The sequence below is a fragment of the Lissotriton vulgaris genome, chromosome 7 (genome assembly GCF_964263255.1).
Source record: "Lissotriton vulgaris chromosome 7, aLisVul1.2, whole genome shotgun sequence".
Taxonomy (NCBI): domain Eukaryota; kingdom Metazoa; phylum Chordata; class Amphibia; order Caudata; family Salamandridae; genus Lissotriton; species Lissotriton vulgaris.
This window is the reverse complement of record NC_141695.1, coordinates 1,020,445,041-1,020,472,718: the sequence shown is the minus strand read 5'-3', so window position 1 is coordinate 1,020,472,718 and position 27,678 is coordinate 1,020,445,041. Positions and strand designations below refer to the sequence as shown.

The window sequence follows — 27,678 nt, the reverse complement described above, 5'->3', positions numbered from 1 at the left end:
CTCCCCTTATGAGCCAGTCGTCTAGATGGGGGAAAGATGTGGATTCTCTCTCTTTTCAGGTATGCCGCCACTGCAGCTAGCGGTACAAAAGGGGGTGGCAATGGACGGAGCATCTGAACCAATCAAACACTCACACCCAGTCAAAAGATCTGGGTTTAATCCATCACCGTTCTTTAGCCCACTCTGCCACACCAGTTCAGACATGGCTATATGCAAATTAGTCTGACCCTGTGCCTCATGGGAACAGTCCAGCCCGAACTGCCAAGCCATGTCTTCCCTGGACCGGAAACAAGCTTCCCAGGACCGTCCATTACCACCCCCTTTTGTACTGCTTTTGGCCGCCATAAGTGTGGCAGGGTATGCTCAGACGTGAGTCCCTTGCTCACTTTGCCACTAGATTCAAGCAAGCCGGGCTGAAGACGGCTGGAATGCCAGAAACCGGTCCTCGGAAGCTTGTTATAACAGAAAAGTTTGAGGCTGAGATATAATGGTGGGCATCCAAGAATATAACACTAGGCATACATTTCAAAACGCGAAATCCCTCAGTGACCATTTAAACAGATGCCTCCCACAAGGGTTGGGGAGAACATAAAAAAAAACCTCAGGTTACGGGCTCAGTGGAGCACTGCAGACTCTGTAAAGCACATCAACTTCCTAGAGATGAAGACATTGTTCCTGGCACTAAAGGCATTTCAAGCCCACATAGGAAGGAAGACAGTATTGATCCAAACGGACAACACCAAAACTATATTTTACCTCAACAAACCAGGAGGAGCGAAATCGTTCACCCTAAGCAAAGAAACTCATGAAATATGGAAATGGGCCAACTCACGGAAAATCAGCTTTCAGGCAATCCACCTGACAGGAAAAGACAACACCCTAGCAGATCAGCTCAGCAGCTTGCATGAATAGGAGATAACATAAAGGAGCCTGCAACAGGTCTTCAACCTCTGGGGAACTCCACAAATAGACCAAGTTGCAACAATGGAGAACAAAAAATGCCAATCCTTTGCTTCCAGGTTTCAACACCACCTATCAAAAGGGAATGCCCTGTCACTAAACTGGTCGGGACATTTGCATAAGCTTTTCCTCCAATTTCTCTAATACAAAGGGTTCTGGGGAAAGTCAGACAACCAGGAACAAACCTAATACTCCTAGTCCCTCAATGGACAAGACAAACCTGGTACTTAAGCATACTCGAACTGTCCAGGGTACAGGTGATCAAGTTTAAACAAGGACCTCCTCACAATGCAAAAGGGTCAAATCTTTCACCCAGAAACAGCGACGCTCAGCCTAGCAGCCTGAATACATAGTTCGGACATTTGAACTTGCCACAAAGGAAATACTGAATGAGGCAAGAAAACAAACAGACCACAAGACAATGCTACTCAGCTAAGTGGAAACGGTACACCACATGGTGTACAAAAATACAATACCCTAAATTCTATTTCCACACAGGAAACTGTGCTCATATCTTACACACTAGCATAACATCAACTACTCAAGGTGCACCTGGCAGCAATTGTATCCTACACCAGGTGAGATTTATTGATAAGTTTCTTCACAGCAATAGTCATCATAAGATTCCTGGTATGGCCCCAAAGGATTGTACCCCCAAAAAAGGCTCCACCCCCAATGTGGAGCTTAAAGACAGTCCTAACACAACTAATGATGGGACCATTCGAGCCCATGCGCAAAGCAGAACTCCAATACATCACCATAAAGACTGCCTTCTTAATAGCTATAAGATCTCTACGGAGAGTAAGTGAACTACAAGCTTCAACTATTGATGATCCATACATGCTAATCCACAAGGACAAGGTTATCTTTACAACAAACCCTCAACCCCCTACCTAAGGTAGTAAGCAAATTCCTCGTGACCCAGAGCATACAGCTAGTAGTCTTCAAAGACCCGGAAACACAACTTGAAAAAAGCCTTCATACCCTGGACATAATAGGGGCTTTACTATACTATCTACAAGAGACCAAACAAATCCTTAAATGCAACCAGTTGTTCATCTCTCACTCAAAGTCCAACAAGGGAGAACCCGTGACCAAGGATATAGTTGCAATTGGATTTTAGAGGAAATTCAATATGCTATACCTCAGCAGGAAAAACTCTAAACACACGGCCAAAAACCCACTTAACAAGGAAAAAAAGGGGCAACCCTGGCCTTCATGGCCAATGTGTCAATAGACTCCATATGTTCCTCGGCAACATGAAGATCCCCACACGCTCACCAAACATTACTGCATGATGACTAAGGAAGCTCAAGTGGGACAAAAGGTACTTCAACACCTGTTCGCAAGGTATTCCCCCTTACCACATCCGCCCCAAAGGAGGAGGAAACTGCTACATAATTTAATGCACAGCATGTTAATCCAGAAAAGGATTCATGCTGCAAAACGAAATGGTTACTTACCAGTAGGAGTAGTTTTGCAGCTTGAAGAGTTTTCTGGATTCACATGCGACCCACCCACCTCCCCTAAGAGTAGGAATACTAACTGGTGGGTCAAAAGATCACTGAAACCAAAGAACTAACATCTAAAGACAACAGGATTTGAGATAACCCCAGATATAAAGGGGAAAAAAAAGATTCAGAAGATGGATACCTCACACAGGATCTTCCGGGACGCTGTCAGACGTCACACAATGGATGGCCTTAGCACCAAATGGTGATTGACGCCCCAAAGAAGAAAAAAGACTATTCTGGAAACACTACAGCAGGACCTCCCTAAGGTGAAGGGTCTGCAAAGTGGACTCAGGAAAAGTATGACCTCAAGAACTGAGTGGACGAAGGGACTTTCCCACCGGATCAGACACAAAGGGATCTGGTGCTTTTTCTGATTTGGCTTTCCATCGCATCTATCCTATACACTTTTGGGAGAATCACCAGGAGAGGAGCTTTGGCTCCTCCCACATGTTGGGAGCTAAAAGTACATGTTTGATTTTACAGAATTTATGTGGTTCCAAAAAAGTGTTGGGCCCCCGCACAACTGTGCTCATTTTGTTTATTTATCCAGTTGCCTATGCTTGAATTTTCAAGGGCATGCAGGTTACGGTATAATACTATTAGTGTCTTAGATAACTAGATAATTTACTGTGTTTTGCTCTGGCAGTCGTACAGATGGAAGCAAAGAAGTCATTGACATTCATGAATTTTTAGGTCTGGAATGACAATGAAATTGTTAGTATATCATATGTGATTAATGTAGGAAGCTGGCTTTCTGGGTTTAGTCTCATCCTCTTTCGTTTGGGGAGGCGGGTTGTGTAAGAAAGTGCCTTCTTTATGCATGGTTGCCCCCTACCGTTTGCTAAATTGCTGATGTACTTTGACTGATGTGCCATGGGTCCCTGCCAAACTGGTACCCAGGGCCTATGTTCTTTTCTCTAAACTGCATTAAAAACAAAATCCAACTGGAACTCCTTGGCTACAGGTCAGTCCCTTGTAAATGGTACCACAGGTACCAAGGGCACTATGGTCACGGAAGGCCTCTAAGGGCTGTAGCATGTATGGTTAGAGGCCCTGTACCTTTACACACACACACTGCCATTGCAGTCTGCGTGTTTTGGTGCAGAACAGAGTGAAGAGTTGACATGGCATACATCCCTGTGTGCCATGCTTACATCCTACTGCCCAGGCATTGGTCAGCCACCCTCTAGCTGGATGCACTATACCAGTAGTGAGGAGTATAAGTGCAAGAGCCTGGACCCCTGCAGTGTCTAGACCAATTCTTAGACATTATAAGTGCAGTAATACCATTAAGAGTTTATGGTGCTGGGAGTTTGCCATTACGAACTCCACAGCACCATAATGGCTTTACTGAAAACTGGGAAGTTTGGTATCAAACTTCTCTGTACATTATCCCCACACTGATTCCTGTGTAGGATTGAATGAAAAATACGCTTAGAGGGCATCCTAGAGATGCCCCCTGAAAAACGACCAGCCTCTTTTAGGTTCCCTGAATGGTAGACACCAGCGTGCCCCCCTGAGACATGGGGTGGGAGCCTTTGCTCCCTGAGCCCAGAAACAAAGCCTTTCCTGGGCAGAGGTGTTCAAACCTCCCCAGGCCAGGAAGAGCCATAGGAGGCTGAGGAGCTTCAAAGGCCTTGCTGCCTTTGTAATGCGGCCCCCAGCCTCTACTGCTATCAGGAGCAGCCCCCCTTCCTGTCTCCCCTCCTTTTCGGTGGGGAGACAGGCAGAAAAATTAGCCAGCCCAGAAGGTGTGCCCACCTCTGCCAACCCCACCCTTCAGGTGGGGGAGGCAAGGTGAAGCGCACTCTTAAGTGCCTGCCATCTTGCAGATGTTAGGCACTCCCCAATCAGGATTAGAGATTGTGCCCACTCCCCCGCGGTGTGAGCACACCGAGGGTGTAGTGACCTCAAGACCCCCTAAAACACCCCCTAAATACAGTATTTAGGGGGAAGACCTGAATCAAGAAGTCAGATTCCCGCAACCTACAAAGGAGGACAAAAGAAGACGCCCAGCAGACGAGACTGCAGAGAACAACTGACTTGGCCCCAGCCTTACTGGCCTGTCTGCAGTTTCCCAAGATCCTGTGTCAAACGACGCCTAGTCCTGCAGCCAGCGACCTCCAGAACTTCAGCGATGACTGACTTACTTCCATAAAGGCTGGATCTCCTGTGAACAGCAGCTCTTTTCAAAAGAAATAGCCAAGAAAGACTTCGAGCCTGCTGAGGACAAAGAAACCTGACACCTGGAAACACCACTGCACCTGACCCCTATGGCCAGAGTCAGTGGACCACCGGTCCAAGCGAGGTCCCCCAGCTCTCCAGAGTACGAGTCCACCATGGGTAGACCCCTCCAGGACTCCCCGACGTCGCCTGTAGCCTCTGCTCAGAGAACTCCCCGTAACTGCCAGGGGTCCGGTAAGGTGAAATCCAACCTCAAAAGACACCCCTGCCCCTTCCCCTTTCGTTATATGGTCGATCAGCAATTTTTAAAATGGTTTCCCAATCTAGATTACTGTATAGGCTGCAGAATTTTCCATATGCCATACCGCATGCTTGGTTTGGTCAGGTAAATGATGTACATAATACATTTCTCTGGCATGACTGGCTATGCAGGTGGCGTTGAACACATGCACGCAGTCAACCTATTGCGGCGGTATAGCGGCTGTGGACATCTTTGCCTACTACGTGGCCTCCCACCTACAGGTGGTCAATGAATGGCGGTACAACCTGCCATCGGACCCAGCATATGCACTGGACCACATAGCAATGGGGACTATCCCACTCCTCCAGCTCCTATATAGTTCGCAGTACCTGGACTTTCTGCCCCCCGCTTGCAGCACAGTCATTCGCATATTGCGGGCTGTGGTTAGACAGATGGGATGGCGTGGCCGCCTGACCCGGGCAACCCCGTTGTGCGGGGTTCCGCAGGTGGGACATGGTAGGAATCTCCACCCTGGGTGATATAGTGCGACGTATCGTATTAAAGTAATTTCAACTACTCCAGACGGAGTTTCAACTTCATAAGTCGCAATTCTATTAATACCTCCAACTACGGCATGACCTAAACCCCATACTACGGCAGACCGATATCTTGCCCGAATTTATCCCCTAGAAGGACGCCTACTGATGTGCCCGCAAGATACGTCCGCTATACCCAACCCTGACAGCGTACACCCATACCTCATTACACAAGACTAGAACAGCATAGGAGGAAGGCATACCATATACCACTGATGATAACTGGGCGGAAGCTTTGGCCAGCCCCCGTGGGGCAGCAATCTCAACCCGATACCGACTGATACAGTTTAAATACTTGCACCGTATATACTATACCCGATTCAGACTATGGAAGATGGGTGCCATTCAGTCCCCTGTATGCCTAGGATGTGGGATAGTAGAAGGGACCTTCTTACATACAGTCAGGGGATGTACTGCACTACAACCATTTTGGTGGAAAGTAGTGGCTTGCCTGCGTGAGGTGCTGTCTTGGGATCTACCTCTTGAGCCGAAGTTATTGTTCCTGCACAGCACAGATGGTATTGGGGGGAACCGCTGTAAGCAGCACTTATTGTTTTCAGCCATCACCATTGCTAAAAGGGACATCGCTCAACAGTGGAAAAGCTTACTCCCTCCCAAGATCAGCAGATGAAAAAATACCATTGATGAATGTATGAATGCATAAGAAAATATGGTTGCGGTGGGGGTACTACAGGGGCATAGAATTACCCCAACTCCTAGTCAGACCCTTGAATGACTGTGTCCCCGTGAGGCGATTGGCCTCCATACTATTGAAAGCTTAATTTGTTTACTTCCGAGTGCATATGCAGTTGTTCAATTATAGTTTGGTGGGGATCGATATAAACTGCTCAAAGTTATGTTTGCGAATTATACAGCGAATACAAATTGATTTACATGGTGTTAATGTATCCTCCAGGACCCGTCCCTATATATCTCATGTAAAATCAATAAAATATATTGTTAAAAAAAGACACCCCTGCTTCCAGCCACCTTGCGCCCTGGAGAAGAGAACCCGAGGTGCACCTTCATCCGTGAGCCCTCAAACTTAGCTGCCCAGCTGTTGGTATCTCCTGTCTTCCTGGACCGAGCCTGCAGCCAAAATCCAAAACTCGCAGCTCCCATTAAAAGAAACCGGGCACCCGATGTCAAAAAAGCGCCCTGCCGCAGCTGTACTTTGGGTGTGAACTGTGATCCCCCTTTGCCCTGAACCTAACACCTGGAGTTTTGCTCCCACAACCCTGTGGCCTGCTCGTGAGTAGCCACCAACCGGAGGCCCTCTACCCCCAATTGGATAACATTTGGCCTCCGCACTCTGCACCCGGCTTCTCTAGTGCCACTGAGGGTGTTTTGAGAGTGCATCCTTGACCTTGGGGAACCTTGGTTCTAACCCCAGAATACCAACTCCTACAACAAAGTACTTGCCTGTTAACCGATAACTTTGTTTTTCTCCTTAGGAATACATTGAATGTTTTTCCTTGAAAAATGTTTTAAGCGTGGAGTTGATTTGTATGAAAACCTGAATATCTGCAACTGTACAAAAAAATGATTTAATTACCCTTCCTCTAGGAAGTGGCCCAGTGTGATATCTAGGCATATCACACTGAGTAGAAAAAGTAACGTAATCTTTAAAGTAACTAAAAAGTAATTTTGACTTTTCAACTTACCTGTATTTCAATCAACTGCATTTGAACCTGCATTCAATTGTAAAACATTGCCTAAGATTTTGCATAGCATTAATTTCACTTACCTGCACCAGGCCTGGCTTGGTTCTGAAAATAAAATAACTAAATATTTTTTATACAAACAAATTGGTCTGAGTTCAGTCTTTGAGTGTGTGATATCATTTACGGATTGAGTGTGTACAACAAATGCTTAACACTACCCTCTGATAAAGCCTTACTGCTCGCCCACACTACCACAGATAGTAAATTGCTATCTACTTTTTCCTCTGCCTACCTTTGGGGTTCCACTGGACTGTGCACACTATACCTTACTTTAGTATAGTATATACAGAGCAAGCTTCATACAGATAAAAAAAAATCTTTGAAAGTCCTATAGAGAGATGCGCTTAGGCTCCACTCACATGTTGGCCCACCCGGAGAACAGATTTTTATTGGGCCGAATGTGTGTTTCCACTAAAATAACTGCATGTTTAGGCTCGATACAGCTGGACTGAGTTGGTTTTGGTGGCAAGCCCATGATTGTGGCGATAGGCCTGATCTTTTTATTATGAAATGTTATGATTGTCACTAGGCCTGACTTGTTTATTGTGAAAAGCCTATATTAAAGTTGATTTAGGTGTGAATTCTTACTCTGTACTAAAGCCTACAGATAAGTTTTTTTAGCATTAAATATGGAATCTCACAGATGAGTAAAGTGTAATGCCAGTTTTAAAGTCTTCATCAGTTCATTAGGAAAAGCTGCCAAATTCCATAGGTTTGATCTTTTTATTATGAAAAATTATGATAAAGCCAGTAGGTCTGACCTACTTATTGTAGCAAACATATGTTAAAGGCCATAGACCTTTAAGGCATAATGGTTATTACACTGGTTATAGACAGCTACTTTGTTACATAGTGTATCACAGATTAGTGCTGTAGGGAGTGGTTATGTTGATCGTGAACCACCTAAACAAATCGTGGGGAAAGACCATTTGGACTTCAGTAGTCTTTATTGGGCTCTTATTAGTACGGATTTTGTATTATTTTGAAAACGGTATTTTGTACTTATTTGTAATTTTATTACGGTGTACCTGATGGTTGCCTTCTGGTAAGGCATATGAACCAACACAGTAGGTGTGAGTTGCTTATGGCGACAAGGCGCTGATAAAGGTTATAAGCTTGATTGTTTATGGAAAGTTATGTTTAAGGTAGTAGACTTGACATATTGAATGTGAATGAAACGAGCATGTTAAAGTCACCAGACATTTAAGAGTAGATTGTTAGTACATTGTATGAAAGCCTACAGATGGGTATCTTATTACATGGAATTTCACAGATTACCACAATAGGCTAGCATTTGGGTGTTGGTTACCATTCTAACAAACCCAGGGTATAAAAGTGATGTACTGTCAGAATCCTTGTTAAGCAGGTTTAGGAGAGATTATTTTGCTTTGCCAACTGTCATGTTGTATACTATGAGATTGTATGACTGATCTGCTCAGTACAGGGGTCCTCCGTTAGTTAGTGATAAACAATTGATAACAGTTACTGGCCTGTTTGGTTCACTATGAAACAATGTGTTGTCATAGGTCTAATGTTAGCATATTAGGCTTATTATATCAATTGTGAACAGCACATGTTAAAATCCACAGACATTTATGGGTTGAATGTTATACCACTGTACTACTGCATATAGATGAATATTTTGTCACTCAAAATGTCAATTACCTGTGTAGCAAATAGGTTTGCTGTTGGTTGCTTCCTCTAAAAAAAATTTTTTTTTTAATTGTGGGATAAGATTTGCTGTTTGATAGTTCTCTTAGGTTTCTGCCAGTATCTTGTAATAAAAAAACAGACCTTATTCATATACATAACCAAGCGGACATTTGGGTCCACTTTGTTCTGCCAGTGGTTTGAGTGTCATTTACGCTTTGCTTCCATCCATGAAGCAAATTACATTGGTTAATGGTTCAGTCTGTGTCAGTCAGTGGCTCTTATGCTCAGTGAATTGTGGCATGTTCTGATCACGTTCGTACATCCACATGAACATGAGTGAGCTTGTGTAAACATATGCCCTCCCTGTTTAGAAGGCAGCATGGCTTTTTTTTCTTCTCGTAGTTTTTTATCTTCATAGGTTGAGTTTGTACGTGTTTTATTGCAGTTGTATCAGAGGGTAAATGGAAAGATGAGTCAGTGGATGAATGAATAGATGCACGAGTGAAAAAAATGAGTGACGGAATGGGTGTATGGTAATTTAATGTGTTTGCACTATCAGTGACACAAAAGGAACTTTTTTTTCCATAAGACGGACCTATTGACATTGCCAATGTTTGTTAATGTTATTGGTTCCTCAATTTGAAATTGACCTTTCAAACATATCGTCAGTCTATAAAGTTGATGATTACCTTGTTGAATACATAATCCTGATGCTGTCAGGTGCTCTAAACTTTTAAGCATGTTCCTGTTGCTGTGAGCTACTCTAACCATCATATGAAGAAAACTATGCTGTGGAACTGATGCAGTGGGTTATGCTAGGAGTATTTATCTGTTTCAGTGCACGTTTTCTAGGCATTGCAGTTCAAAATGTTTTTTTGTTGTAATATTTACTGCATATGATGTGATGTTAATTGATAAAGACCAATTTATTTGTTGGCACAGATTTGGGATAAAACAAGCTTGGAGTGCTTAAAAATACTAACGGGACACACTGGGTCTGTGCTCTGTCTACAGTATGATGAGAGAGTCATTGTAACTGGGTCGTCCGATTCCACAGTGAGGTAAGAACTTGTATATTTTGGTTAAGATGGGGGCTTGTGTTGGAACTTACTGTTATTTGAATTACTTTTAGGATTTACATTTATTTTATGGCAATTATGTTAATTGAACTTTGTTTTTGAACTGGCAGGACATAATCATGCCGAGGAGCATAGCACTGTAAGGATGCTGAAATTATTATTCGTAGTTGTGGTAGTATGCACCAGCAAAAGTATAGAATAGGCATGTGATATGACATGTTGGGTTCTTAACCTATATCGAATGGGTGACTAAATGTTCTGATGAAAACATTTGTTGGTTTGGGCTCATGAGGGCAGCAAGTCCTGTATAGTAATTATTTGGACATTGGAATTCAGTATTCGCCTGAAGGGGTGAGTAAGTGGTGGGTTGGTGGGATGAACGATTTTGTGCAATTAAGTGATAGACTTAATAGCCATGCAAGAATGGTGGTAATGGAGAGAAATAAGTGGGACAAAATCTATTTGAGGTGTTGGTGGTGTGACTGCTCTCCCATATCCCTTGTGCCTGTGGGTGAATCCATGCCTGGAATTACACTCCTGCGGTTCAAATACTGTGTACCACTTTTTTGCAACTAGTTGATTCCTCGGGTTTCCTTTTTAGGTTTTGCCTGCAAGTGTGCACGTAGTGCGCATGCGCTAAAAAAACCTTATGAGTCTTATGTGGGATCGATGACCCGCCCCCGGCTCCCATTGGCTAGCTCCATAAATGGAGGCTAGCCATTGGGAGCCGGATCTGTCCGTCAACTCCGGACCACATTTGGGGGCGTTCCCGTGTTTTTTTCCCTGGGCGTGGTTCCGTTCGTCTTGGAGGCGGCCTCTCCTCTACCGTGCCGGATTACACTGCTGCAGCCGTCGGAGTTGGTAAATGTGCAGTGTGCGGAGTTCCGTTTGGGTTTGTTTTCTTGAGTCCATGCCGACCGCTGCCGGAAGAAGTCCAGGTGAGTGTTATTTTATTTTATTCATTGCCTTCCAGCCCCCCCTTCCGCTGTCCGTGTGCCCGTTCCCACCCCCCCTCCCGCTCTCCGTGTGCTGTCCTGTCTTCCCCGCCTCCCCTCCCGCTGTCCGTGTGTTCCCGCCCCCCCCCCTTCCCGCTGTCCGTGTGCCCGTTCCCTCCTACCCCCTCCCGCTGTCCGTGTGTTCCCGTCCCTCCCCTTCCCGCTGTCCGTGTGCCCGTTCCCTCCTACCCCCTCCCGCTGTCCGTCATTGTACCTTTCCTCTCTTCTTCCCGCCCCCCCTCCCGCTGTCCGTGTGTCCGTTCCGCCCCCTTCCCCGTGTGTCCGTTCCGCCCCCTTCCCCGTGTGTCCATTCCGCCCCCCTCCCCGTGCGCCCGTTCCCACCCCCCCTCCCCTTTTACTCTCCGTTGCTTGTTCTTCTTCTAACAACACTTAACAGGAGTGGGCGCTTCGAGATCTGTTTCTGAAAATAGGGCTGTAATTCATGTTCTCATCTCATCACATAGCCTTCTTTCCTCTAGCAGGCTCACTTAGTACAAAATGCCCCCCATTTACTCGCCGCTCCAGCCTCACGCCGCCCCCCCCCCCCCTTTCACCAGCTAAACGCATGCGCAATCTGCTGCCCAGGTCACCCGTAGTTGCCACTGTACAGTCAGGCAAGCCACAATGGGGTTTTCCTGACCTGCTCTGGTCTAGGCTGGCTTGTTTCTGTTTATCTACGAACAATGCTGTGGGCTCTGAGCCCTGTCATCTGCCGTGGAGGCTCTATCCGTTCATTGATGTTGACATCTGGGCTCGATTACATGATACTACACAGAGGCATGTTATAGTCTTTGATGCTCTTAGGTTTGTACATAATTTAAATTGCTATGTCAAGTGGCAACCCTCTTGCAACATTGTTGCCCAGTTCTATTTGACATTCAAAGTCCCTGCTTTAAAAAGGGACAGTTGAGTGCAAGCAATACATGTTATGGGTGCATCTTATATCATTGTAACCAAGGTTGGCAAGTGTATTGTTATTTTATTCCTCGCATATATTCTCTAATTTAATTGTTTGGAATAGATTGTAGCGGATCATGTACACCACGAATCATATTTAGGGAACACGCTATCCGCATAGCTTTAGTATGCTGGAGGCGACAGATATGTACACGTCCAATATTTGGCACGGGCTGCACTTGAAACCCTTATCTGCGGAACACATATCCCAACTTGTTAACTGATGGGGCAGATCAACTTACAAACCACAGACAATAATGAAGAAAAGGTTCTTAAATGTTATTTTGCATGCAGTAACATCTTAGTTAACTAGATTTCTTTCTACTTTCCCCAAAGTTCAGTAGAAAATGAGTTCATGTATCCACTTAATTTACATGCTTGCTATATTTAAGCCCCGCGACATTGCACACACATCCATTATTTACGTAGAATGTCATGCGCATTTATTGTGGTTTCATGTTGTGCTACATTTTTTACACATAATTAACTTGTGAAACAGGCCATGGGCAGTGTCACGAAAGAGTTCAAACCTATCCAGGTTGCTTTTCTAAGACCGAGATCAAATGTCAGATGCTGTTTTTGAGTGTGCCACAAACTCATTACGTGCTCCAGGCTTTTTTCCGGAAAGTAGTTGATTATTATCAGACCATTTTCATTTAATTGTTTAGGTTTTGTGACACATCAGGTAGTCTAATTATTTCATTAAGTACTCTTCCATTACACTCCTGCATTGAAAAGGCGCCTTTAGGCTCAGTCTAGACCCTGCACAAAGTAAAACCTGGTTAATAATGACTATTCAACACACTACAAAATTACAGTAAGCTTGTTGAAACTACAAAGAATAAGACAAATCCGTATTTACTTGCACATTTCAGAAAGAAGATGCAAAAATAATGAAATGCATCATGTCACTCCTGCCATTAATCAATATAGGTTTGTTTTCATTGCATCACTGACTTGTGCAGTTAGTGAAGGCATTATTTGAATAACATTGTTTTTATTTGTTGTTTAACCCCTTCGCCGCGGGGCTATTCCCCGCGGTGCAGGGGGCAGTGGGGCTGCGCGTGGTGGCATGGTGCTCATGACGAGCTTGGCTCGTCACGCAGAATAGTGGCGCTGTGCTCATGACGAGCTGAGCTCGTCATGACCACGCCCGTTTCTTAGAACGCTCAGCAGGGGAATTATCCCCGCGTAGGAGCGCCGCGGCGGTCATGACGAGCATAGCGCCACTGTGCCTCATGACGAGCTCAGCTCATCATGAGCACCGAAGGTGTTAAATTCTTTAATGTTGCAGATTTGCCCTATCAGGGCATAAATTGCATTTTCAGTTATTAAATAGCACGAAAGCCTGACCTTGTTGTGTCCTTCTTCCCTCTGTCTGCCTGGTGTTTTGTGCCGTTCCCCCACCTGAACTGAGCCCTTTAAAATAAGGCCATGCTCCAAAAAGTACCGCAGCCCCCTGCCCTGAACCATAAAAAACTGCCCCCTACCTCCGTGAAGAACTCTGACTCTGCTCCCTACCCTCCCTTGGTGCCTAAAACTGTCCCCTGCCATGCACCTTACAAAGCCTTGACTTAGTAAACTGTCCCTTCTCGGTGTGCTTCGAGGCCGTAAAATGTAAGCCTAGGCACAAATGTAAGCCTAGGCACAAATGGATGGTTGGATTTGTGGGGTAAAGTTTTATTTAATGTGATTTTATGTAGCGCGAACTTTACCCGAAGGTGTCAGAGCTTTACATAAGAACCAGTTGCCAAACCTAAGGACTTTGATTTACATGCGTTAAGTAAAAGATACAAAGAGGAAAACAATTGAAATGTACTAGATGTAGTCATACAAAGAAGAGACTGTTGATTTTCGTTATATTTCTATATACATATGGAAGGGATATGAATAGATGTACTGCAAGAGTCACATAGGAATGTTAGAGTAGAAAGATCTGCATATACTAGTGAATACAGTCCTCTATATATACAGAAAAAATGAGTTATATTTAGAGGGGTCGGAGTGGGACCCAGTGGGTGGATGGATGCATGATGGATGTATGGATGTATGGGAGGATGCATGGATGGGTTGTTGGTTGGATGGGTTGGTGGATTGCATAAATTGTTGAGGGATTGGCTGTATATATGCATCTATCCATACACCCATCCATGCATGCACCCATCCATGCATCCACCAACTCATCCATGCAAGCATTACAACAGCCCGCAGCTCTCCTTCGTCTCTCCTCGCCCCCCTTCCCTGAGCCCGCAGCTCTCCTTCGTCTCTCCTCGCCCCCCCTTCCCTGAGCCCGCAGCTCTCCTTAGTCTCTCCTCGCCCCCCCCTTCCCTGTGCCCTGCTATTGTAAATGACAATGCCATTTATTTATGTAAAAAAAATATATAAATAAAAATAATGTCAAGAGCAATGCCAATAGCTCGAATTTTAACAAAGGCAAAACCATTGCATTGTAAATGCTTGTTTTATTTTTAACACACTTTGAGTTTTCAAAAGAAAAATCAGTACAGACCAATATCATATAATTAAATGACAGCTTTGAACTATTCTTTTATTACGAACATGGTGTTTACATTTTGTATGAAGCAATCCATCAAACTAACTGCATTTTGCTCTCTGCCACGTCACTCTAAGAAAGAGGCGAGGCTAGGCTGGTTGATCTTGAATGGGTGCTTAGTTTCTACATTGATAGGACTAAAGAGCTCTGGTGGTTGATCAACTCTGTCTGATTTACTAGATCACAAAAAGGATCAATAGTTGGGAAATAGCCTCTGTCGCAGTGGGTTGTTCTTTGCATTAAGTTGTGCTACGCTCTGGCCAAAAACAACCTGGAGGAGGAGGGGCGCAGGTGGTTGTCCTGTGAGCTCATTCCAACTAGGCGAATGCTTAATCTATGGTGCTGGCTACATGCATTCTGGTGTTGGACATCTGCCATGGTGGTATTTTGGCATCTGACCATACCTTCACCTGGCACCTCTGTAACAACTCTGAGGTCTGCAGGGAGGCTAATTTTGCCTGTTCTGTCACATAGATCTTCCTGATGTAAAGCCCCACTCCTCAAACCCACAGCCTTTATGGGCTTTTTGTTTTGAAATCACTTCAAAATGTGAAGTCTGTGATTAGAAGTATAAATTGCTAAAGCATTTTCTGGTGGATACTCTATCTAACCACAGATTCCTCCATGTTCTGTGGAGTGGACTTCTTGCAAGCTATAAGGTCTCAAGCTAGAGGTTGCTCACTGTCATCTTAATTTGTTGATAGCTTCACGTCTAAGGGACGTCAGCACACAGATTGGCACCTTCATGTAGCCACTTCGGAGGAGAGACCAAGTCACCCCAAAATCCGATGGCAATACCTATCAATGTATGGGAGCTATTGCTGAAAAGATTGTCTGGGGCTGGAGAGTATTTCAAAAGGTGAGGAATCTGCTGTTTGATTATTCACCAGGAATGCAGTTACTAGAGTGAGTAACCTGTTTTGCCGCAGGAAGTTGCTCATTAAATCTATCTTGAAAGACAAAAGTAAGGACCAACAGAGGAGTGGAAAGCAGAGTGTGAGAAAGTGCCATCTTTCTTGCATTGTATGCCCCCACTTTTTGCTGAATTGCTGATGTGCTTTGACTGAGTGTGCCCTGGGCTCCTGCCAATCAGGTGCCCAGCGCCTGTGTTTGGCAGGTGCCCAGGGCCTGTGTTCCTTCCCTAAAAACTGTATTGAAGCTAAAACCCAATTGGCATCTCTGGCCATGTCAGCCCCTTGTAAATGGTACCCCAGGTACCCAGGGCATTGTGACCAGAGAAGAGCCCTAAGGGCTGCAGCACTTATTGTGCTTCCCTTAGGGGCCCTGCACCCTGACACTCACACACCTTTGCGGACTGAGTGTCCTGGTGCAGAACTAAACAAAGAGTCTACATGGCAGACATCCCTGTGTGCCATGCTCACAAACCCACTGCCCTGGCATACACCAGTCACCCCTCTAGCTGGGTGCCCTATGCCAGTGGTGTGGGCACAGGCGCATGAACCCTGTGCCCCTACAGTACCCAGGACCATTCCTGGGCACTGTAAGTGCAGTGATGCCATTAGGAGTATATGGTGCTGGGAGGTTGTCATTACAAACTCCACAGCACCATAATGGCTACATTGAAGACTGACAAGTTTGATATCAAACTTCTCAGCACATTAAACCCACCCTGATGCCAGTGTGGGAATCAATGTAAAATGCACTGGAGGGCATCTTAGAGATCCCCCCTGAAACCTAACCTACAATCCACCTCTGGACTGAGAGGCTGCCTAGGCTGCCACACAGCAGACATGTTGCTGGACCCCTGGGTGGAGAGCCCCCCCGCTCTCCTGGGCCTGCAACAATGCACATCCTGGGCGAGGTGCTAGGTCTCCTCCCCCAGGATGGGCAAGGGGAAGCTTCATAGGCATGACGCCTTTATGAGCTTCTCCAGGCCACTTGCTGTACTCAGCAACTGCCCCCACCGGTTCTGACCTCCTGTCTGGCGGGAAACCCTAAGTGAGGAAAGGGAGTGTGCCAGCCTGGGCCAACTCCACCCCTCAGGTAGAAGAGACGAGGTAAAGCACAACTCCGGGCTCAGGCCATCTTGAGGATGGGCGAGCCCTCCCCAATCAGATAGGCTCCTGCCCCCCTCCAACAGGAGAGGAGCAGGATAGGGGGTGTACTCACCCCAGGACAGGGACCTCTTTGTCCCTGCCCTTCCCCTACCTGTAACACCCCAACATTTTGTATTTAGTGGCACCCTGTACCTTCCTTCCTCAGATCCCGATTTTGAAACCAGAAGGAAGACCAAGAAGAAGACTTGCCGTGCAGTTGCTAGCAAGAGGACAACACCAACTGACTTAGCCCCAGCCCTACAGGTCTGTTGATCCTTGAACCTGCTCCTGCTAAATCCCGGCATCTCCTGCGGACAACAACCTCGAGAACTCCTGAGGACCTGCCTGCCTTGACTCTCTTAGAGGCTGGGACTCCCATGAGCAGTGATTCTGCTTAAACAACAATACCCCTGGTCCCAGCCAGGAACTGCAAATCCAGCCCACTCTGCATCCGCTTAGCTCGGCCTGTGCCCGAGTGGACAAAGACCCTGAGGACGTCCCCCCGGCGATTCTGACCTGGAATCCAGTGGCCTCGGACTCTTCTCTAAGACCCAGACGACGCCTGAAGCCTCAGAACTAGGAACCCCTCCAACCGCTACCAGCAGAGGGTAAGATTTCCCGACTCCAAAAGACACCCCTGCACCTGGCGCCCCCAGCCCCTGGTGCCCAACTCTGTGGTGCCTACCTATCCTCCAAGATCCCAACTTACCCCTTGAAGTGTTGGTTGCTCCAGAAGATCCTCTGTCCCCGAGCCTGCAGCCTTTGTTCACTTTCCAAGATCTCTATTGATTAACATTGAATGCCCGACGGCTCAAAAGCACCCTGCACCCAGCTGCCCGAGTGCCCCGGGCAGTGCAACCTTTGTCCTAATCTGATTCCCCATTTGCCCTGAGCCCAGCTCCCACAGCCACGTGGCCTGCTTGCCAGCCACCACCAACCGAAGGCCCCCTGCCGCTCATTGGATATCATTGGGCCTAACTACCTCTGTACCCGGCTGCCCCTTTGCCGCTGCGGGTGTACCGACTGTACCCACCTGACCCTGGGAGACCCCTGAGTCTAGACCCAGAACCTTAACTCTGCCAGTCGAGTGCTTGCCTGCGTTTGGCTGAAAAAGTTTCTAAGTGTCGATTTTTGATACCTACAAATATTCTTTAAAATTCGTGCCAATGATAAAAGCGTAATAACTTGTTTAGATAGATGTCACAGTGCTGAACCCAGGAGCCCAGCACTGAATTACTAAAGTTATGCAATCATATTTTACCTGCAAACTGAATTTTCTTCTGTAGGATAACATTGGTAATTTCACCTGGAAAACATTTCTAAGTGTCAACTTTTAAAATACAATAATATTCCTTAAAAATCACTATTGTAACCAAAACGCTTTTACTTAACTGTTTACAGCATATGTCCCAGGACTGAATCTAGAATCCAGTCCTGTGGTTGAAACCAGTAATCTACAAAGTAACTAATTGCATTTAACTGAGAAATTCCCTTTGAACTCAATGTTACATTGTGTTGGAAATTGTGTTGCCTATTGCAACAAACTGTAACTATTGTGATCAAAAAGTATATTGCCTATTTGAAAAGTAGTTAATTACAGAAACTCGTTCTGAGAAAGTATATTTTGATACCTTGTTGGTTCTAAAATAAAACCACCATATCTTTTGATACAAAACAATTGGCCTAGATTTCAGTTCTTGTGTGTGAGACCATTTGCGGACTGTGTGTACAACAAATGCTTTACCCTGTCCTCTGATACTGGCTTACTGCTCGACCAAGCTACCACTTTAGAGAGTAAGGTTCTATCTAACTTTAGCCTCTGGGGACTGTGGACTGTGTACACACTGTACCTTACTTTGGTCCAGTATAAACAGAGCCACTTTCTTACGCAGAGTGATCCTAGAAGAAGAGGGCTACAGTTAGGAGTGAGAGAAAGGAGTAGGGCAGACTCTGGCCATGAGGGCTTTTGGGTGGGCTGTAATTGGTGTGTGACCTAAGGAGCACCAACCCTTCTGTGGAGCCGTAACATAAATGCACATCAGAAATGGACAATACAGCTAAGTAGCTGACACAGGTGAATGGTGGTCCTGGGTAAGAGGTCCTTTGGAAACTGGCCGTTTAGTCCCAGGAGCTTAAAGAGATACCACAGCCTGTCATAGTTGTAAGGAACCTGGAAATTAAACATCGCAAATATAGTTCAATTTAACAATAAATGTCAGTAGGAGCCACTGCATGCTGTTAACTATACTACTATAATAAAGGAGAAACTTTCAGGCTTTGAGGCGGGTAAACTCCGGAAACACTGCGTTAATCTACACACCCGATACACCGTAGAAATCGTCAGGGTGTGCAGATGGTTATAGGCTATATAAAGTTTAAAAAGAAACCTTATTTAAAAAAAATTATTTTGACAAAAAAGTAGTCCCCCCCCACCCTCCCCCCACAAAGTAGCGCCGGCCGCGACGTGCATGCTCACGCCGAAGAGCCGCGTCAGAGGAGCGGCGGACATGGCACAAGGGGGGTGGGCAGTCACGTGAGGTGCAGCGGACAGGCCAGCGGTGGTGCGACCAGCGGAGAGCCGGACATGGTGCAGGGGAGGAGTGGCGGCGGACAGGCGGTGAGGAGCAGAGCGGCGAGGAGCTGTCAACTCAGGAGCGGCGGCTGAGGTAAGCAGGCGGGTGTCTGGCCAGGCGGGGGACGGGGAGTTACAAAAGGCAATGTCTGGGCAGGCGGGGGTCCGGGAAGGCGGGGGACGGGGACTAACACCTCCATTGACTCAGACGAGGGTCGGGGCAGGCGGGGGACGGGGTGGGCGGGGGCACGGGCTGCTGGGCAATGTCAGGCCAGGCGGGGGTAGGGGGAAGCCTGAAAGCTCCCGGACAAGGTCGGGACGGGCTGCTAGTATACTATTAAACCAGGTTGTGCCTCTGACCCTTGCACCCGAACTGTCTCAAGACTAGTGTCTGAGGCAGGACTGCTTCAGCTGTTTGCTTCTTGTGCTCTTCAGTTGTTTTCTGAAATGCTTGCTGTAATGTTGAATTCTGCAGCAGAATTGGACAATGGTGATAGTACTAATTATATTTATATTTTTATTAATTTGCAAATGTGTGAACTTCCTGAACTGTTCGACCTTTAAGGTACCCAGACAACAGATAATCATTAAAATCACACTTAACAGGAAAAGTATATTACGTTCAGATCACCTTATACATTAAGAAAGAATTCTGTGTTTTTTAACCGCATCGCTGCTGTGGCGATTTTTGCGCTGTGCGGCGTTTTTCATTATCCCGCTTTACATGACGAGCTCAGCTCGTCATCAGCACACGCCACCCGTGGGTGATGACGAGCTGAGCTCGTCATCAGCAGCGAAGAGGTTAAACAGTGAAAAGATGCATTGAGCCTTAAACAATAAGCCAATGCGTTCCATACCTTCATAGCTACTACAGTAAGTAACGTGCTGCCAAATTTGGCTATCTACACCTGGCACTGATGAAAAAAATATATATACTGCTTTTACTGACCTCTAAAATTCAAAGCATAGAGAGCTTTAAATACTTAAAAGCAGAGCTTTGCCGTGTCTTACAATTCATACGTAAAACTCCATGAGGGAATCGTAAATTGGAATCCACCCCAGGTATTCAGTGTTTTGTCAAATGGCCAGTATTTTTTTAACCAGAATACATTAGGGTCTGGTAGTTTTGTATTGCTTTTATCTTTCCTGAACATTAATTCATATTCAAGTTCGCTACTCAATGTTATGACAATGTTGCTTAAACTGTAGCTTACATTAATAGAATATAGGTTGCAAAATGTAATAATAATAATCCACATTTGTAAAGCGCGAACAATCACCTGTAAGGGTCTCCAGGTGCTGGGGGCCGTCTGGAAGATTAAGCAAGCTATTGCCCAGAGTCACATGGTGCTGGGCTATTCAGCCGCCAGCGATCGAACGGTGATCCCCAGATTCCAGCATCAGTCGCCCTGGCGGCGGCGCCACACCAGGCTGCTACATTAGAAAGATTAAACGGGTGGTAATGTGAAGTTTTTGTCACAGCACCAACTTAAGTCTAAGTAGCATTAAGGAAGGAAAGTGGCCCTACATTTCTAGCAGGCAAAACTGTAATTAGTTTCTTAGGCCTTAAAAATTACCAGCGATTGCGTCAGGCAAGACTAAGATTTGTTTTGTTTGCATTTACGCATATGGGATTATTTGTTATTTAGGCTTTAATTTTACACAAGCATATGTTGATTTTCGAAGAATGAGGTGAGTCCTTCTTAAGACTGACTAGGATCTAGATGTCTGTGGACTCACATTAAAAAACGCTTTTTCTCTGCTTACGTTGCTGAACACCTGCAAAGCAGCCCATACGTAGGTCGTGGTATCAAATGTTGCAGACAGATCTTAAGACCATCAACTGAGCTCTGTCATATAGCTGCACTATTTTCTCTCTAGCATCTAGAACTGCTGATTCCATTCCTTGTAATGGTCTAAAGCCCACTGTTAATTGGAAAATCTTAATTACATTTCCAATAGTTGTTGTAGAGCTGTCTTGTTACAGTATTCTCTGTGCTTGTAGTCAGAAAATTTACTCTTCAAACTTGTCTGTAATTGGTGCAACAACCAACAACTTTTCCCTTGACAGCTGCAGCTATCTTTGATTACATGTTATTTATACTTCAAAAGGTGTAGCTAAGAATTAGTTGAAAGAGTGAAGTGGGCTTTAGTTGACCCCAATTCAGCTATTGGCTTTCAAGGGTTTTTCTTGGTTTGCTATTTCTTGGATGTTTTGCCCAACTAACCAATTTCAATTTCTGAATTATTATATTGTCTTTTTTCTGTGATTGGTGGGTATTCAAATAGTCTCCTTGTTAGAATTCAATGCAGCACACATAGCATGTTATAAACAGTCTCTGTTTTGGGTACTGACTTGCTGTCATTTAATTGATGGTTTATTTGTGTTTGAGACATGTGGCTGTAGATACGCATTCTAAGCATACCCCCGCATCTAGTGCCGGATGTGTACAAGTTGTTTTTCTTCAAAAAAGAGTTCCAAGTTATGAGGTAAAGTGACTCCTCCTCTCGATGTCTGATTTGGATGTTTGATGGTGCTCCAGTTCAAGACCGCTTCAGGTTCCCTTTGGTACTTTATACCTTTCTCCATACACCAGTATTGTTGTGCGATCTAGTTTCCATTCTTGCATATTTAAATAAATTCTGAAAATCTTGCAGTCAGCTTGTCGTGCTTCAGTTGCTGTCTTAGGGCCTTGCTCGTTCAGGCCTATTATTTCTACCATCTTCTTCCACTCACAATGTGTTGCTAATGGAACGGACTCCCTTTTTTTTGTCACTCCTGCTGCACAAAATATCCGAGGACCAACCTCAATCAGGTTTGCAACACGTGTCTTTCACCAGACTACAGAGAAGTCTGTCGATATTTCAGATGGAAAAAGACCTTGAGGGACAGGCAGGTGCATCACAGAGAAATGCTGGGCAGGGAGATGGAGGAAACCCCCAACATCTTCGGGAAACAAGATGTCGAAAAAAGTAATCATGAAAGCCTCTGGGACTGAAGAAGAAGCCTTCCCCAGCCAAGAATCTTCATCCAACTCAGAGACGGAGAAATGTTTTTGATTTGGAGAAATTTTTCAAAGGCAACGTACCATGGAGTACACATGCCCCTGTAAAATTTACTAAGACATACTAAACCGCATGAATATATGGCTTCTGGACCTCCACTGCCAAAGAAAGGCACCAAACATCCGATATGGATGCCCTGCTCTCTGCTCTGAAAATTAAGACAAAATGACCACACTCTGTCCGACCAGCTTCGGTTCTGAGACATTCAACTCATTCCTCCGCTCCCAGCACCCCATGGCCTGACAAACCAGTTCCAGCCGGTTAAGAGCACAAAAGCAAGGGCTCTTCGGCACCGAAAGATGACTAATTTCGCACCGAAAAGAAAAATCCACGTTGGCACTGAAAGAAAGCTCTACTTCGGCACTGAAAGAAAGCTCTACTTCTGCACCAAAGGGAAAACCTACTTTAGTTTCCAAACCTGTAATCTCCACAACAGACTTGCCTACAGAAACAATCTATATATATAAGGCACAATAATGGCATGCTGGAAGTAAATTTATTCACAAAGCCCTTAGGCCGTAACACTTTACTGCACTTTGACAGTTACCACCCCCGGGCACAAAAAGAAGGAATCCCCTTCAGCCAATTTCTCCGCTCGAGACGGAATTGCTCAAACAGCACCGATTATGATATGCAAGCTAAGGACCTCAAAGCAAAATTTCTAACACGAGGATACCCTCACAGGCTGGTCTGCACATCATTCAAGCAGGCGCGCTTTTATGATAGGGACTCCCTACTAACACCTAAAATTAAACAAAATAAAAACCAATTGATATGCATAACCAGACATTCCACCCTAAATAGTACAGTGAGGCATATAATAATGACAAACTGGCACATTCTAAACAGTAGCGCAGAAAATAATACCAAATTGCCGAAACCCATTTTCGCCCAGAGAAGAAACAAAAATATCAAAGATCTAGTAAGTCGCTCAAGATTCACAGAGAGTCACTTATCGTGTCAAAGAACCATAGACTGAAGTACCCCAGTGACAGGCACCTACACATGCAATTCTTGTATAGCGTGCGCATCGGCCATAGTGGGACCCAATATTGAATATCAGGGATTTACCATCAAACCAACAAAAATGTCTATCTGTAAGAGTAAAAACATAATCTATCTGCTCCTATGCCCTTGTGGGCTAGGATATGTAGGAGAGACATCCAGATCCCTTGCTACAAGATTGACCGAACATCGTTCGGCAATCCACACGAAAAAAATGAACGCACCGCTGGTGAAACACTATTTAGACTTCCAACATAAACATACAGATATAAGGTGGTACATTATAGAAAACTGTAACCACGCAAATATTGCAAACTCAGAGCAATTTCGCAAAAAACGCGAAGTCTATTGGATTTTCCGTCTGGCGTCATATCCCAAAGGTTTGAACAATGAAATACCGTGGGAAAACGCAATCAAATATAACCTCTAAACAGGGAACCTCAATATAATCATAGACCTTAGTATCGCCCGCAATAGTATCACCCGAAAATAATTTTCTGAATTCTTAGACATTTAGATTAGGACAAATCTGTAATCGAACTATTATAAATAGACCTTAGTGACTATCAGGAAACCTGAATGAGCAATAAAATAAAATACATACATCGCTTTCGATAATTAAGCAGGATTCACAAAAAATTGTGGACGTAAATATAAACCCATCATAAAAAGGAAATGTACGATCGGATAGGATAACAAAACCGAAATAACTTTAAATTGCATCTAAATAGTTATATTAAGCATTAAAATGCATGCATTTTCTAATCATGTAGAAAAAAACAATAAATAAAAATGAGGGGAATCACGATAAAAACAGTAAATACGGTCTTTTTTCAGTTTCTATAAAACTGAACCAATACTCCCTCCAATATGGCTACCGTAGTAGTCCGTCAACTATTTCTATATCGGAGATGTGATTCCCCCTGTCACCTATGAGCCTCCGTAATTAGAATACGCAAAAAAAGAGAAACGGAGAAACCAATTAACCCGAGATTCGCGCCTTTTGTCCACCAATATAAAAAAGGTGAACGCCAGAGCAAACTAGACACCGCAACAGACCCCCACTTGAGGCCACGGGATTAGACGTGAATGGGTAAGAGACTACGCAGTCCCACTTTGATAGGACGCGCAGATAGAAATAGACGTTTAAAGCTAGAAGGGGCAAGCATGCAAGCATCTATTGAAAAGTCATATATTCCATTTGGATCTGTACCCCCCCAGAACGCAAAGATAGAAATAGCCGTTTAAAGCTAGAAGGGGCAAGCATGCAAGCATCTATTGAGAAGTCATATATTCCATTTGGATCTGTACCCCCCCAGAACGCGAAGACAGCAAACTGTCTAAACTACAAAACCGATGTAAATTAGGAATCATTCAAAAAATAAAGGGGGGACGCCATTGGGTATATAAGAAGTAAGACTCGGACATATCGTTTTATTAAATCCTGACGTTAGATCTTTATGCTAAGCGCAGGGAATTAAGGAGGCTATTTAATGAATCATAATCAGCCAATACCTATAAAAAGAGTTAGATATAGAGCCATACCTCCCGCTTTCTACATAAATATAGACGATAAAGCATGTTAATAGCTGATATAACGCACGGAATGGCAACTAACTATAATGGCCCTTTGGTTTTTTCTGTCCTATCCAGATATCAAATCAAGGAATAGGAGGTCACCAATGCCCCTATTTTCCTACATTGGGGACCTCGAACTACTAATTTATAAGGTACTGTTGGAGAACAGCCTTCCCCTTTCTCTTCTTTAAAAATAGAACTATCTAATTAGGTGCATCCAGGTGGATTATTTTCATGACTTTAGCCTTGTTACACTCTGTTTTCATAGGTGCAACCTAAAGCAACTTCAAGTGCAATTCGTTATCACAGTTGACTGCAGACGCAATATCATATTTGGTAGATTTCCAAACATACCACGGTCAGTATATATTAAGGTATTAACCACAAGGTATTAGGTAGTATCAAAGACCTAAAACAACCAGTCATATAGCCTAACATTAGCTTATCATTCTCTGCAGTGTATTCCTTCTGAAAACACCACCATACAGCAGATCAACACATCACGAATGATGATTCAAGTAATATAAAGAAATAAATCATAGAATTGGATTGCAATTGTTTAAGGTAACTATAAATAATATGCACTCCTCTACAAGATAGTATATGTACACGTACACATATTCTCAATTCTGAATGATGTTACTTTATTTCTTTTTCCTTGTCTATCTTCAATCAAAGGATACAACACTATCGCTTAGGGTGACTCAGTACCTCCCCATGCTGAAGGGCATGCTCCGACATGCCGAGAATATATTTAAAGACCCTTTTAGAGCACGCATCATTACACCTAGGGTAGACATAAAGGAGCACCATCTGACTATATATATTAAAGGGCAGCTTCTTCCACACTCTTAAGTTGTCTCCAATAGATGCAAAAAAAGCAAATTCTCAGACCTCAGCTGATGCCACTGCACAGGACAAAGAGCCAAATGTATTAACGCTTTAGGCAAAAGGGTGGCTGCACAAGCTTCCATTCATTGGAGCATCACTAACAGCCAGGCACTGTCAGTGAGGTACAAAAGAGCACATTGGAATGAGATTGCTCATGGAGATTTTGGAGGAGATTCCCAATGTAGAAAAAGGGGACAGGAAATTGTTACTGAGGGGAAACTCATTTCTAATACCTCCATCAGAAGTGCCCAAGATTCAGCAGACAAAGCTTCCAGAGGCATAAACGCCAGCATATTACTATATTACTACCTAGGCATGCATGGCTGTGTGTGTCTGGATTTAAACTAGAGGTAGAATAGTCATTACTAAATATACAATTTGGCAAGCAATATCTGTTTGGTCCACAGGTGGACCAAGCATTAGAAAAAATGAAAAAATAGTAAGGTAGCTGAATCAATGGGGCTTTGCAAATGTCCAGTTACTCGTGTCTCCTTTCGGCATATAAGCAAGGTGCCAAAACTGCGTCCTACGATGCCTCTACATCCTCCTTCAGACAACAAAATCAGGTTTCACCCTCTAGAGGATACTAAAGGAAACTGTAGAGGTGTCTCCGCACCCTCCACCTAGAGGCAATGACTCCCTTCTCCCCCCCCCCCCCCCCCCCCCCCCGGACCATTCAACACCTGTCGGGGCAGACTACAATGATTTGGAATTGGGCATTGTCCAACAAGGTTCATGTCTGGAGCTCATCACCACCCCTCAAAACATTGCACTTCCCTGACACAATCTTTCTGTAGAGCATCAACATCTTCTAAAACAGGAAGTGAAAGCTCACTTGCTAAAAGAACCAGTCCCTCTTCAGTATCAAGGCACAGGAGTATACTCCCTATACTTTCTCATTCCAGAAAAGGGTGGATTATTGAGTCCCATATTAGACCTCAGGCCTTTTAATCATTACATACTATCAGAACACTTCCATATGGTGATTGTTCAGGATGTGGTTCCATTACTTCAACAAGGTGACTGTCCGCAATATACTTAAAGGACGCTTACTTCCATATTCTCATTCACCCAGCTTGTCCCAAGTATTTTAGATTTGTTATAGTAGGAAAATATGACCAATTCAGTTCTCCCCTTAGGAGTCACAACTGCTCCTCGTCTGTTCACCAATTACCTATCAGTGATAGCAGCACACCTGCACAGACAAAATATTCATGTCTTCCCATATCTCGATGACTGGTTAATAAAATCAAGTACGCTTCTCTTGTCAAGTGCACATTCAAACCACTCAATCTTCGCCTTCGGCTGGGAATCGCAATAAACATACATCAAATTGTCAACCGTTACAAGTTCCCCCATACTTGTGGGCCATACTTCACACTCAGTTGGGTTTAGCCTACCCAAATCTCACCAGAATCTAAAATATTCAAACAGTGTTGTATAGATTCCAGTACAATCAAAGCATAAGTCAAAACACTCTCTACAGTTGGTATGCCAAGATCAGATGAATTGGCGCTGGGCATTACATCACAATACATTACATCACAATATTCACCTATTAGTGGAACACCTTCCTGAAATGGACAACCAGGTTGCTGACCTCAGCAGGACGCGGCAACTAGTCCACGAATGGGAACTCACCCCTCTAGCCTTTTCCCATACTTTCACAGGTGAAGGTTTCCACACACAGACCTTCGCAGCTGCAGAAAACGCAAAATGCCCAGATTTCACCTCCAGGTTACCAAACCCTCAGTCCAAGGGCCATGCTCTACAGCTGAACTGGTCAGGGATATTTGCCTTTAATTTTCCACCTTTCCCTTTTCTTTTATTTGTGATTTAGAAGCTCAGGCAAACTCTCTCTCTCTCGTCCTAGTAGCATCCAGTTGGGCTTGCTAGCCATGGTTCACCATGCTGCTGGAACTATCAGTAGTTCCCCACAAGAAGTTTCCTCTCCACCCATATCCTCTCAATCGGAACCATGGAGACCTGCTGATCCCCGACCTACCTGAAATGCCCCTACATTTTGTATTTAGGGGCAACCGTGAACCTTGC

The 27,678-nt window shown here is 44.6% G+C and overlaps 1 protein-coding gene across 2 annotated transcripts in view; it reads left to right on the top strand.

Moving 5' to 3' along the window:
• FBXW11 (F-box and WD repeat domain containing 11) overlaps window positions 1-27,678 on the top strand; it is a 609,511-nt gene that overhangs the window by 335,780 nt on the left and 246,053 nt on the right. For both annotated transcript variants that reach the window (XM_086931441.1, XM_086931440.1), the window contains one exon: window positions 9,815-9,933. In XM_086931441.1, the coding sequence (XP_086787567.1) occupies window positions 9,815-9,933 (119 nt within the window). The remainder of the gene's footprint in view (window positions 1-9,814; window positions 9,934-27,678) is intronic.